General features: G+C 33.7%; 1 protein-coding gene and 1 long non-coding RNA gene across 3 annotated transcripts in view; both read left to right on the top strand.

Annotated features, from left to right (window-relative positions):
- Positions 1-3,235: 3,235 nt before the first annotated feature.
- Positions 3,236-11,052, top strand: LOC132156093 (uncharacterized). Its single transcript, XR_009437384.1, has 5 exons — positions 3,236-3,441; positions 4,890-4,948; positions 5,095-5,143; positions 8,091-8,152; positions 10,896-11,052. It is a non-coding gene; the product is annotated as an uncharacterized LOC132156093 (long non-coding RNA).
- Positions 11,053-11,519: 467 nt separating this feature from the next.
- The window catches only part of LOC132156092 (chromodomain-helicase-DNA-binding protein 2-like), a 28,693-nt gene continuing 25,235 nt past the window's right edge, over positions 11,520-14,977 (top strand). The window contains exons 1-2 of one of the 2 annotated variants that reach the window (XM_059564927.1): positions 11,520-12,465; positions 12,798-12,907. In XM_059564927.1, the coding sequence (XP_059420910.1) occupies positions 12,846-12,907 (62 nt within the window). In that variant the 5' untranslated portion in view covers positions 11,520-12,465; positions 12,798-12,845. Of the gene's footprint in view, positions 12,908-14,977 lie in introns of both variants that reach the window. The other variant, XM_059564926.1, reaches the window with a different exon arrangement.

Below are 14,977 nucleotides of genomic sequence, written 5' to 3' on the forward strand. Positions count from 1 at the left end.
TCATATTTAGAATAACCTAAATAACTGCATCAAACAGAGGGGCGTGTTTTACTAATCATTTGTTTATTTTTGCACAAGGTACTGCATCGTTTTAATTATTTTGGTGTTATCAGAATACATAACACTTTAAAATTAAACTTACCAAAATAATTGAGTAAAAATTCAATAAAAGCCAATGTCACGTATGTATTTGTGGTGGTATGGAATACTATTTTATAAAGGTTTCGAGGAAATAAAAAAAGTTAAATTACTTAAATAGTTAATTTATAAATATTGTTATTTTTAAAGTTTAATGTTAACTTATTTCTACTCAGTTTTATTTATTAATGCACCAGATGCAGTTACTCAGATTTACTACATTTTTTAGAGTGTATCCTCCATGTGTTTGCATCTGTAGATTTCTTCTAAATTCACCAATTTAGATTTCTAAATTTCAGGGGGAAAGACTCTTGATGTAAGTCAATAACTGGGGACGTTCTGTATGCAAATTAGGCGTCAACTAGTTAAAATGCGCACATTTGCATCTAATTGACAGGGAAATGCAGGTAAATAGGATAAACAAAATAACTAAAGCATATCACCTGGTGGTGATATATGCTTATTTTATTAACTTATTTTATTACATGGCTTGGTTGAATTCCAATGTAGAATGCGGTCTGTTATAACCAACAGACCGCTGTGAGGAGTATAACAGACCGTTGCCATGAAAAACAGAGCGTTGCTATGGATTCACAGGATTCTAACCGTAGAGACAGAGCGGACTATTTTCTTTAGCGGAAGCAATACAATCGGGTTTAACAATCGGGGGGAGAGGGAGAGGGAGCGCTTCAGAACTCCTGACCTGATATTTAGATACTATATTTCAATAAATATATTTGTTTGACAGGGAAGCTGTGTGCAAACAGAAATATATATTATTTTTCAAAAATAAAAAAAAAAGCATCCCAGAAAAAAGGGCACTTTCTCTCCAGGAATAAAAAGGGCAGGTGCTCAAGCCCCCTTTCATGTCTATGTGTGCACGTGCCTGATCCTGGCACTTGCTGGACTTTCTTGGACGCCCTGAAGCCTACTTTACAAAAATTGAACCTCTTTCCTTGAAGTTCTTGATGATCCTATAAATTGTTGATTTAGGTGCAATCTTAGTAGCCACAATATCCTTGCCTGTGAAGCCATTTTTATGCAACACAATGATGGCTGCATGTGTTTCTTTGCAGGTCACCATGGTTAACAATGGAAGAACAATGATTTCAAGCATCACCCTCCTTTTAACATGTCAAGTCTGCCATTCTAACCCAATCAGCCTGACATAATGATCTCCAGCCTTGTGCTCGTCAACATTCTCACCTGAGTTAACAAGACGATTACTGAAATGATCTCAGCGGGTCCTTTAATGACAGCAATGAAATGCAGTGGAAAGGTTTTTTTGGGATTAAGTTAATTTTCATGGCAAAGAAGGACTATGCAATTCATCTGATCACTCTTCATAACATTCTGGAGTATATGCAAATTGCTATTATAAAAACTTAAGCAGCAACTTTTCCAATTTCCAATATTTATGTAATTCTCAAAACTTTTGGCCATGACTGTTCATACACACTCATACATATACAATAATATATAGCAATTTTCAATTCATCAAATATGGTCTGTGGTTATCATTATTATAAGAGACTTTAAAACTTAGTTCTACAACATAACACTGTCATGTCATATCTCAAACATAAATTATTCAAAGTCTCACAATGTTGTTACTGTTTTCTAATTAAAAAATAAATCAATTTAAACAATATTTAAAATTCACGTTTAAGGTATGACTGTGTAATTTATCTCCAGGTCTCTTTGTTTAGCCTAATGTTAACCCATATATCAAAATTTGATTTGCTGTTCAAAAGTTTTTAAACAGTAAGATTTGTAATGTTTTTTAAATAAGTATCTTCTGTTCTTTAAGGCTGCATTTATTTGACCAAAAATACAGAAAAAAACAGTAATATTGTAAAATGTTAATAATATTTAAAATAATTATTTTCTATATCAATATACTTTAAAATATAATTCATTTCTGTGATGGAAAGCTGAATTTCCATCAGCAATTACTGCAGTCTTCAGTGTCACATGATCCTAAAGAAATCATTCTAATGTGCTGATTTAATATTCATTTTGGAAACAGTTATGCTGCTTAACATTTTTAAATACTTTTTTCAGGATTCTTTGATGAATAAAAAGTTAAATAGAACAGAATTTATTCAAAAAGAAATGTTTTGTAACAATATCCAATGCCATTTAAAAGTTTGGGGTCAGTATTTTATTATTATTATTATTATTATTATTATTTAAGATTTGAATGCTGTTATTCAGCAATAATGTGTTAAATTGATTTTTTTAAGTGATAATAAAGACTTATATTGTTAGAAGATATTTAACTTTATTCATCAAATAATCCTTAAAAAAAGTATCACAGGTTCCAAAAACCATTAAGCAGCAACTGTTTCCAACATCGATAATCAACATATTTGAATGATTTCTGAAGGATCATGTGACACTTAAGACTGGAGTAATGACGATAAAAATTCAGCTTCGCTTCAACAGAAATGAATTATATTTAAAGTATATTAAAATAGAAAACTGTTGTTTTAAATTGTAATAATATTTCACAATATTAGGCTACTGGGGAAGTCGTGGCCTAGTGGTTAGAGAGTTTGACTCCTAACCCTAGGGTCGTGGGTTCAAATCGCGGGCCGGCAATAACCTGACTGAGGTGCCCTTGAGCAAGGCACCGAACCCCCAACCGCTCCCCGGGCGCCGCAGCATAAATGGCTACCCACTGCTCCGGGTGTGTGTGTGTGTGTGTGTGTGCGCGCGCGCGCAAATGCCGAGCATGAATTCTGAGTATGGGTCACCATACTTGGCTGAATGTCACTTCACTTCACTTCACTGTTCTTTCTGATCAAATAAATTCAGCCTTGATTAGCAGAAGAGACTTATTTAAACATCACATATCTTATTGATCTCAAACTTTTGAACAGCAGTGTATAAATTTTTTTTAAAAAATAAGTTGCAGTCAGAACAACACATGGTTAAAAAATGCAAATGATAGTGTTGAGAATATTCTAGTGCAAAAATGTGTTGTTTTTTACGGTCAATGAAATCAAAGGTTAGTGTACAGATACAGTAATGGATGCAGCGTTTCTTCTACCCAGAATGCTGCAGTGAGAGGAAGTTGTCTCTGCTTACGCTGAAGCCCAGGGCAGTGCACTGACTCGCTCAGTATAACAGCGCAGGCGGAGAGGACGAGGAGCTCACACGGAGAACAGACGACGGCGACGGGCGGAGATGGCGATGCTGCGCGCTCTGAGAGAGAAGAGCTCATTAAAACGAAGATTACCGAAGAGAATGGCGTCGATCCGTTCAGATGAAAGAGCAGATCACGACGGTGGGGACATGGTAAGTTTATATTGTAGATTAGAACTTCTAAACGTGTTTGAGCGAGTGCTAGAGACGCGCCAATATGGTGGAAAGGAGAGGGTTCGACGAGGTGTTGTAAAATGGCCATGATGGGGCCATTGCCAAGGACTGAAAAATGGCATTCCGTCGATTTAATCGACGATCTTATGGTAAAAACATCGCGAAAATGTTAGGAAAACAATGCGTGGACATGTTGCAGGAAAACTGTGAAGATTTCAACTGACAGCAACGACGAGAAACGAGGATTTAACTGTCTACGCATTTTAAATTCGCTTTGTCCTTTAGGGAACATAATGTCCTTGTAACATTCGAAAGCGGAAAAAATATATTTATTAAATGTCAATATTGTTGAAACGATGCAATTTTGCATGATCCATTGCCATTCTCAACATTTTGAATGTCTTTTGTTGATTTCATATGTTTTCTTTGAATAAACAATTTTATTGAACGTTTTAATGCATTTATTGTGTGTTAATTATTGAAAAACATATTTTCTTTTCCCCGATGTACATTGTTTTGAACTTCTTAAGAGAACATTGTGAATATTTCAACGTACCATAGGATTTAGCACAATTTTGATGTTTTTACTTTATTTTAAATTTTTATTTTTTTAACTGCATAAAATTGTAATGGTTAAACGTGTGTACATTTTATGATCTTTTCCACTTGGTAATGAACTTGAATAAAGGTATCCACTTGTATTTCTTTTATTTTGAACAACATTTATGCTGTATTTTTCGACGTTAAATAATAGGGTGTTGGCTTTTAACCCATTGTGGTCCACAAGAGGAATTTATATTTTTTTTAAAAAACGTAGAAAATTGTTTCTTTTTCTGTTTTCTTTTTTGGTCAGAGATTTCCTGTGAAGTACATTTGTACCTGATTAACACGGTTTTAACGTATTAAATGCCTTAAAATTGTGCAAAAATGATCGTTCAGCATATTAAAAAAAAGTTAATTAAACCTGCAATTTCTGTTTTCCATCTGGTTGTTGCCAAAATATCATAGAAACATAATCTAGAAAGTAATACTTTTTAGTATGTCTTTATTTAAAGTGCAAAATGTTAGTTTTGAAATAATAAATGAGGTCTTTGCTAAATATGTTTGTAGAATCAACTGTTCACTCCACTGATGTTCAGAAAACAAAGGTTGCATGTAAGAATAAATAAAAATAACACATGAGTCCTCAGTAATGTTTCTGATTTATGTATATTCTTTGGTGTATATGATGTATTATGTTATGTACATGTAGATTTGAAACAATAGTACTCTACATTTACTTAGACGTTAGCTGAAAAACAATGTATTTCATGTAGAGAAACCGCATGACTGAAATATTTATGTTGAGGATTTTGATGCTGAAGTGAGCATTACTATGTAAAGGAGACAATACAATGCTAATTGTATAAATTGTTTTTTGCGTACAGGAATCAGAACAACTGGATGAAAGATGATGGGGTTTCGTTCAGTCTTATAACATGTAAATGTAAGTGTCGATAATGTAATCAATATTTTTTTAATCAATATTTCACCTTTTTAATTTACTTTATCACTGACTACCACTAGGTTGTGCTCTAAATCAAATTGTAAGACGAATTTTCAATTTAACGAAGAATCTTTTTGTTGTTAAAGGTTCCTGATCTTCCAAACGTCAATAAAGATGAGGAAAATGATTTTCGCTGTAAGTATTGCAATTATAAAAGCCTAAGCTAATTCTTATCTTTTGACCATACAGTTTATATTTTAGCTACTTTATGGTTATGTGGAATATTTATTAATGCTTTGAAAATGCTTCAGATTAGTAATTTTTGTAATTTCTGAACTGCATATGTTTTCCAGATATTTTAAACCATCAAAAATATGTAGAGCCTGAGTTTGCTATAGCCATACCATTTGTTAATGTAACCGTAACATTCTACGTGGTACTATGAACTTTGTACTTGCATCTTTCTTTAACGATGAAATGCAGACAGAAAAATATACATTTATTATTAGAAGAAAATATTAAAGGCAATTGTGGAGAAACGCCATTTTAGGCCTTCAATTAGCTTTGTATGCAAGAAAATTAACACTTTCAATTAAAATTGTTTCTAGAAAAATATTCCTATTTTGACACGTTAGACAATATAGCTAATGTTATAGTTTGCTTTTCGTTGCTCCATTAATAGCTGGAACTTAGCGTTTTGTTTTTTGTTTTAAATTGCTTAAATTCATTATTACAATTTATTTATATTTCACCCCTGAGACCCCTGTCAGTATCTCTAGTGTGAACCGCTTTAATGCAGCAAATAGAAAAAAATTTAAAGGACACATCACCTTACAACAAATTTTTATAATTACAATAAGAATTTATTTAGAATAATTTCGTCACTCAAGTTATATTTGTGTTTGTTGTTGTTTTACTTGACGACAAATTACAATAACCAATTATTATTAATAATAAATTTACTAGCAGACCACAAACTCATTGCATTTTATTGAACACTTTACAACACCTTTCAGTTCTGACTTCAGCTTATGAAAACTTAGCATCCAGAAAATTTTATTCAGCAGTTGTCAGTTCATGCATTCCCTGGGAATCGAACCCACAACCTTACCATTATTAACATTACCATTACCATAACTTACCATTACTAATAGCACTACAATTCCTGTTCATTGCAACCAGAGTAATGGAGCCTAATTAGTGATAACTTTTATGATTCCCAACGCAAGCAGCACTGTAATTATTGCTCATTTTAAGTATTACATTTTGATGTAGTTCCTCCTGCACTGTTTGTGCTTCAAATGAGAACAAGGAGCACTGCTGTTATTTTCTAAATGATCAGACTCAATATTTTAATCTGACAAATATTAAACTTAGCTCTTACTTAAAAAAAAAGTTATGTCCCATATATAGTGGACATGGTCCCATGTGACTTGTTTACTGGCCACGATTAAACATTTGCATTTAGTCAATTAGCAGACAATTTTATCCAAAGCGATTTACAAATGAGGAAAATGGAAGCAATCTAAATCAACAAAAAAGCAATGATACACAAGTGCTATTACAAGTCTTAGCTTAAACGTAACAAAAGTATGTTAAACTTAAACAAGTCACAACTGCATAGCAATACGCCAACAACCACTCAGAACATCCGGACGAAGAAGCATACCGGTGATATCTGTTCCTGAACGTTTATTTTTATTTTTATGCCAACTTTATGAAATTCATTCAAAAAAGGTTACATTACACATTCCCTCACTGAGCCTACGTCCACATGAAGCAAGACCTTTCCCTATCTGATCTTTTTTTCTTCTTTTTTTTCTCTCATCTCAAGAAAAATCTGCATCCGCACGAAACCACAAAACAATGTAGTAAACATGCCAGACCAGCATGTAGTGGCGTAATTCTGCCACAGATACACTAAAAACAGCGAAGACTTGGACTATGCACCTTGCGCGCGGTGTACAAATGAACATGGAACAATACGTTTATTAATCTGTTAATATTAGTTAATAAAAAGACAATCGTTCAGTGTTCATTCATGTTTTGGTTGCTGTAACGTGATGTCTGACTAGAGGCGAGACGTGGGCTGATGACGTCATCATTTCAGAAAATATACGGATTCGCTGTCTACACGAAAACGTCAAGGCGAGCGCCAGATTTATCCACTCTGGGACCCAGTATCATAAAATGCGGTTTCACTCTCCCAAAACGCCTGATCCGTGTGGACAAAACGCATATAGAATACAAAATGTATACGTAACGCGAAACGCATCTCTGTGTGAACGAGCCTCACTCAAAGGCTTTAGTTAAAGGTTTTAATAAAGCTCAAATCGTTTTTAGTGCAAAATTGACAGATTTAGGTCAGTATGTGAGGCTCCACCGCTGCATACTTGATCTGTAAATCATTCAAGAAATTAGAATATCCGTATTTTTTTTTTTTTTTTTTTTTAGGAGACAGACAAACCCTCTCTTCACTTATGTCCCAAGGCTACTTTAACTCTACTGTATATATATATATTTTTTAACACCTAGCTTAAACCGAATCATAATTTCTAGTCATTTTCCACTGATGTACGCTGTCTGATGAGCATTCAGTGTTTGTTTTCTCTTCCGACTCAGAGGAAGCTCATTCGCTGCTCATATGTCAATCATATTACGCATTCATAACCCGCCCTGTCTCCTGTGACAGACGTGTTACACTTCCAGAAAAACTATTCTGTGGATAAACATGATTTATGATGATTTGCATGTGATTTTCATGAGATTTTGCATGTGATTTTCATGAGATTCTGCCTGTGTTCATAACAATACAGGGTGTTTACATGAGAAGTGCTAAGCAGGTGTAGTGATTAGCTTGATATAAAAGGCTGCAAATAACACATTTATGCAACATTATATGACCAAAACCCTGGTTAGATCACAATCAAAAGTTATTACAAACACTCCTTGGTGGTTTAAAGTGAGCTTTGAGTAGAAGCATTGTATACATTTTATAAATGTTCTTATGTAGCATGAAGCTACAGTGTGCATGAATGGCAACACATGCATTTTCCTTGAAGCCTCGCCAGAGGCAATCACTCGCCAGAGACAATATTGTGTTTTATACTTCTGATCTCACTGATTCTCTTTATCCCTGCAGGTGATGTTTGCCTGAAGAGGAAGAAAGCTTCAGCAAAGTTTCAAGGAAGGGAAGACTACTCTGTAAGTCCTCACAGTGTTATTTGTATTATTAAGGTTTTACTCCATGTGTCTGTCATTTTAGCTACAATTAGGTCCCACAGTTCTAGTACCGTATTTTAGCTCTAGCAAATCTAGTAGTCACTTAACGACATAAAATGGAAGTTTCATGAAAAAAAAACATTTAGAATTGCTGAAGTTCATCACAGTTTTAAAAAGGGTAAAGAAAAAATCTATAAGCTTAATAAAATTGCGTTAAGAAGGACTACATGTTACAACTTTGAAAAGTGTTAATGTTCAGCTTTTTTCACTTGGTGTTGATGACCACACGTTTTACATTTACTTGTCTTCAGTACCTGAGCATGCTTGGGTGCCATCTTCACTTCATCTTGTTTTCAGTGGAAACCTTTCTTGAGATCAGTGACTTGTTTCTTATGGAGTCAATTCTGCTTGTGTGCAACTTGTTTTACACACCTTGATTCTGGGCCACAATTGGACTCCTTTTGTTTTCGCTGGCTTTTGCAAACTTCATTGGAAGAGTTTTCTGTGACTTGCACTTGTGGCACATTTTTACTGGAATACACTGCCCTGCATTTCTGCTTTCCTTGAATGACATGTAGAGTGATCGCTGTAACGTTTTCTGCTTTTGATTTTGGGATGGGTATCCAGACCAAAAAACATGGTCTGTTACCATTGCACATTAAATAGTGTGCCTGTTCCAGTGCATTATTTCATATGCTTCATATAAAGACATTGTATTGACATAGTTAATGGAAAGGGATTCAAAATGTCTCGAAGGAAAATTAACTTAACTTGAGAATAAAGCTATTAAGGCTGCGTGATAAATCGAATGTGATGCGTATCTTGTCAGTAAAGCCGATTCTGTGATTAGTAGCAAATCTCCAGCACCTGCTTTCAGATGTACACAGAGCTGTAGTTCACTGACAAGCTACGCAAAATCTTGTCATAATCGCAGACGATATAATCGCACGATTATGAAATCTAAAAAATCATTCTGTGATTGACAGCTGTTTACGTAGCTTGTCAGTGAAGTACGGCTCTGTGTAATAAATACTGAATTAAATACCACATTTAATAACATGTTTTTACTCAACTCACTTCATAACATTAAATGAGTGTTTGAAAAAAATACTTCTGTGAGAGGATGTGGCATTTTACACAGAATAGGGCACACAATATATTTCATATTATTCTAAGCAGTGATACAGGCTATGTCGGTTAGCATTGTATTATTATATACTTGATTATGATAAATATTATAAGACGTACTCTGACAAACCATATATTGTCATAGTCGTGTGTTTATTAGTCCTGTTGAGTCCACGAAAGCAGTTAAATATTTTGTTTATTCCGTAAGGCATTTCCTGTATTTCTTCTGCGTGGGTGTATTTGGAGTTTTATGAGCGCCCTCTGACCTTCGGATGGAAATTTAATTCTGATCACAGATCCGTGCTTCAATGAAAGATACGCATGACATTCGCAGTTTCTGCCTAATCGCGGTCTATCGCCTTTGCGATTTAATTTCGATTAATTTAGTTTTTTAATCACTTTTGAGATGCCTGACTTGTATTACATGTACTTCATACCTGGCCCCTTTTTTCCCTTTGGGATTTTTTACTTTTTACCACTTGGGACAACTTGTTCTCTCTTTGTATCTCTCTAATTTAGAAATGGACCTTTTCTAATGTGACTTCTCATTTTTAGTGGTTAAGCCACTTTGTGACACTTTTATACATACACAAACACGCATGCATGCGCACACGCACACACATATATATATATATAATAAGAATGAAGTCTTGGCAGCCTAAACATTCTGCATGCCATAAATTTATCGATTTTTACAGTTGTTTAGTTGTATCGTGTTCTTCAATGTAGTTTTAATTTTGGTCCAAGTTACATGTTGTAATAACATTTCTCACAAGGACACACTACAGTAAATTAATGAACTTAACTCAATAATTGAAGCTGTCACTTGTTTTTCATTTACTCATTTCAATGCTTTTCAACTGTAGTATTCTAACTTGGATAAAACTTTATTCTTGTATCAATGACTATTGGATACAGAAAGATTGCAATATAGTAACCTTTTCTGAAACACATTTACAGAAATGATAGCTAATGACAGACATATGTTGTAACACTACAGGAATTGAATGCTTTTCATGTGTTTTTCTTTATGATTTGATCATTTACACTAAGCATAGATCATAAAGCTACTTTGAGTAATAAGTTAGTAATAAGAACTTAGAAGTGAACCAAATCCAGGTATTACAGATTTTCCAGTAGTTGAAAGAAAGGGTTTCTGTAGTGTTGTTTCTTGTGATTTTATGCTTCTGAAATTGTGCAAATAGTTTCTTGCAACTACATCTTGTAGGTGAATATAATGAAATCATGCAAATCTGCGGAAACTATTTAGCATTTTTTTAAAGCAATTTATGGAAAAAAAAAAACTTTGTTGTCTGTTATGATGCCATTGTTATTGTATGGACAAGTTTTGCATTTTAATTTTGAAGTTGTTCTAATTGACCATATGAAGCTACCTTGGGAGACTGACCATTGTCTTAAACTTTAATATCGTTAGATGGAAAACTATATAAAAGAGGATACTGATTGATTTAAAAAAAAGTTTTGTTAATTGCTACATTATAGTTGTATGTTACGGTTTGTATGAAAAGCTGTCATCGCATCTTAAAGAGTACATTTGGGGTTTACGTTTTTTTCCCTTTTTTTAAATTTCATTAAGAACCGATTCTGGACAGTCAAGTGGAGACTACTGCTTAATGAGGAAGATGGCGGCTCATGTTTTGCTTTTGGATTTGGAAAGAGACATTTTGTATGTTTGATTTGCTATTATATTTTAATTCATTCGCTAATGTGCTCAACAATTGTATGTATTTTCTTTTCATATTTGAATGCATTGTTTTGATGAAATGCCTGTATTTAAACATTTTTAAATGCTTATTTGCCTTTTTAAAAGAAAAATAAAAAAATTATGATTGAACAATATCGAGTTGCCCTTATTGGATGGAGAATAAGAATGGCGTTTCGCAAATTATTTACTTTGATTTTACATCGAAGTTTAACACGGCTTGTCCAGGTTTAAGTTTTTATTTTCTTATTTAAACAAAAAAACTAACAAAAAAATACAGGTCTGCTGTGTTATTTAATTAACAAACTATGAATTATTAACTGATAATCGAGGTGATATTTTCAAATGTTAAAGGGTCTTTGTCATTTTCAACTGCCCAAATCAGTTTTTTTTTTAATTTTGTTTTTGTTTTTTATTTTAGATTTGTTTTTATTCATTTGATGTACTCCATAATTATGAAGCTTTCGCAAATTATTTTTTGTTTATTCCATCTATTAATTTCTTGTTGAATTGATTGCTCATTTGCTCACAAGATCCATTCTGCAAGCTTTGGGGCACGCAACTTTCCTCTTTCAAATATCACGTTTGCAAAGTACATTACGCATACAGAGCAGGTGTAAAAGTGTTCAAATTAAGTGGTCTAAAATGGTGTCCAGAGTAGTCCAGCATTCACTGCAAAATGGCAGTCTGTTGTCTCATTTCCTGTCTATGCAGGAAGTGAAGGCTTAAATAATTTTATCAACATAAAGATAACTACTGCCCTTTGTAACCACCATTCAGTCGGTCAGCTATTATACTTGCAGGGTAGAACCAACTTCAGCTTTAAATTTATATATGAAACTAGTCTTTATTGAAAATAAAAGGGGTGGGACTTTCGTGCATCACCTGAGCTCTGGGTAAATGGAGAGAACGTCAATCAAAGGCTAAGCTCAGAGCTGGGAAGGAGCTTTAGATGGCGGATGAACCTTGGGAAGGGAAGAGCGTTGAGCCTCGCAGGGCTGTCGATAGCACTTGTATCTAAACTTTGCTGAACTTTGACTGCCTCTTGGGGTTCCGTTATCGCGCGAAATCGTTCGTTTTATAACGTTTTGGACTATAGAGACGTTCTGTGACTTTGTTTCGTCGAGAAAGCCCTGTGGTGTGTGCGTAGAGCGGCCAGTTGTTGTTTTCCCTGCCTTGCGCTGGCAGCCATTGCGGTCCTCCATTTTTAGTGCGCTCTACTGGGCTCTTCTCACTCTCTCTCTCACTCTCTCACTCCATTCAAATAGGCATCGGTGGATTACTGCTATTATTTTTATTTCTAAATATTATTCCGATTATTATTTTCGTCTGAATCCTGGAATATTTTTTGATTTATTTATTTTTGTTTTAGCCAAAGTAACAAATCGGCTATTTTGTCAGATGTGAATGTACTGCTACAATCCTCCTCCTGTCAGTGGATTAGGTATGTTTACATCGTTTGTTTTCTATTGTCGATTTAATTTGCTTTCATCGTTGTTTTAATGGTTCTTTGTTTGATGACGCAGTAAGAATTTATGCATGTGGCTCTGTGAATCTGTTGCCTTGAAATGCTATTCGACACATGGATATTTGACATCGAATAGGGTCGAGCAGGTGTCTTTTCAATTCCGATGCTTTTTAACTTAAGAATTACTAAAAATATATATTTTTAACTACCTGATCCCAACTTGCATTTTCCATATATTGCAACGGCAGGCCTTTTTTTCCTCTTTCCTTTTTTTTTGACTGTTCATCCCCACTTTAAACTTTTGACAGTTAATACCTGGACAAAAGACCATCATTAACAAATCCCAAGACGGAATCATGATGAAGAATAAGAGTAAAAAGCAGGAAGATGAAGGCTCGACTCAAAGCAATGCTTCCAGGTACGATCTTTCATATTTTTCTCTCTTTTTCAACTTGTGTCTTGACTGTTTACATTTACAAGCATGGTTGGTCAAGTGTGCTGTTTAAACCACAATGTCTGTAAAATAGAAGGGTTTCGGATCACTGACCTTGGGATATATGTATAGCCACACCCTGATTTTGCTAGTATTTCTAAAAGTGAATTCAAGGCCTATCAGGGCCTTTACCCAAATGTATACTCGAGATGCAGTGTTTTAAACAGATTTGAGCAGTGATTTCGGTTCTAACATTTATAAAGTGATCGTGTGAAATGACCTTGTCTGATTAGCATGTGCTGCATTGCACCACTATGTAAGGTTAATGACATTTTAAATACTTTAACTTTGACATAACATGAGAGTTTAGCATTTGATTCATGTTACAATACTTGTAACCTGCTCTTTTCTATTGCTTATTACAATAGAAAACCTGCTCAGTCTGATTTTACTGAAATATTTTAATGAAATCCATTTCACACGCACATAAAAATGTTTAAAGCAAAGTTAATTGTTTTATCTGAAATGGAGTATTATTTCACATATGCATAATTGTGTTGTAAAATTTGTTTACTTTTTTTTTTAAATAGTTCTTGTTTGTTTATTGTGCAGTACTGTTAATTTGTTAATACAGAAAATATTAACTGCTTTTTTTTTTTTTTTTTTGATCATAAAATACTGCTTGTTTTAGAGTCCCACATGGGTGAATTACAAACTTTGGCTATAAGGTGTGGAATGTTTATAGAGTAAATATTTATAATTTCCTTAAGAAATGGAGTATATTCATATATGAATACAGTTCTAGCTCAGCACTCAATCACATATTCCATCATTCACTGTAGTATAGCTCCTTGTAAAATATTTTGGGTGTTTTTGTTGTGAAAGTGATTTTATTTTTAAGCATTGTTTGGGACGAAAATTGTAGTTTTATTTTTTTTTTCTCGTCAAAATTGGTTTGGTTTGAATAATTTTCAGCAGCAAAACACATTTTGGGGTGAAACTTTTAAAAACCTTGACACAGGAAATCAAACCCATATGTTGTTCATTAGACTGATAGTACCATCTAAAATGAAAGTAGTTCTCTATTGTGAATATATTATGTTCCATCCTTTTCCCTCCAAACTAAATAAAAACAAGATGTCTTGATTCAAAGATGCAGTGGAAGCTAATTATTTTGGTTTCTTTACTACACTCACAGTTACTCTTATTTCCATATGTAAATATGAAACTTTGAGAAAATTGTTCTTCCAAGAAATGTATTGTTTACATGGGCATTATTGATTTAGGTTAATAATTCTTTAAAATACAACAAAATGACAAGGACGTTTGCAGGTGACTTACAGTGATGTCATTTTTCATAGGTTTGTGTTTTTGTTTTTGTGTTTTTCATAAAATATAAAAGAAAAAACTTTTAAGACAACAGTTGGAAATGGAAGATGATATTTTAATGGTCACTTGTTGATTATTGAAATTGTAATAATAAAATGATAATTTATTTACACTAAACACTTAAAAATGGAGACACAGCTCATGTATCTTTAACAAATTTTGCTCTAACATTTAGCCCCTCAAGAGCTCATCAGTGGGGCTTTTACCCTGTGGGTCATCTTATCAGTATAAAAAATGAAAAGAAAAGCACAGAATGTGTTGATGTTGTGTATAGATGGTGCTTATGACTGGATCTGTCATTATTTTTATGGTCATTTGTCAAGATCTGCCATCTGAAATGATTACAGCTTTGAAGTTCCCACATATATATGTGCCGGATACCAGTCTAAACTGAAAAATAAAACTCAAATAATGTCATCTTTTCACAATTACACAATCAGTAGTTATATGTAATACTGTGTAAGTGATTATGAATTGTCAAATCAACATGTATGTTCACTTTTACAGGTTGCTTATTTTTTTTTTCAGTGTTAATGATCCATTTGAGAGTCTACATGCATTCACTGTCCTGGGAAACACATTTATTGTTGTTTAACTGCTGCAGCCCTTTTTTAAATATTAATAAATATAAACAAGAGCTGCTTTTTCCTGTACTATAGCTAATGT

Source organism: Carassius carassius, chromosome 13, assembly GCF_963082965.1.
Source record: "Carassius carassius chromosome 13, fCarCar2.1, whole genome shotgun sequence".
NCBI lineage: Eukaryota > Metazoa > Chordata > Actinopteri > Cypriniformes > Cyprinidae > Carassius > Carassius carassius.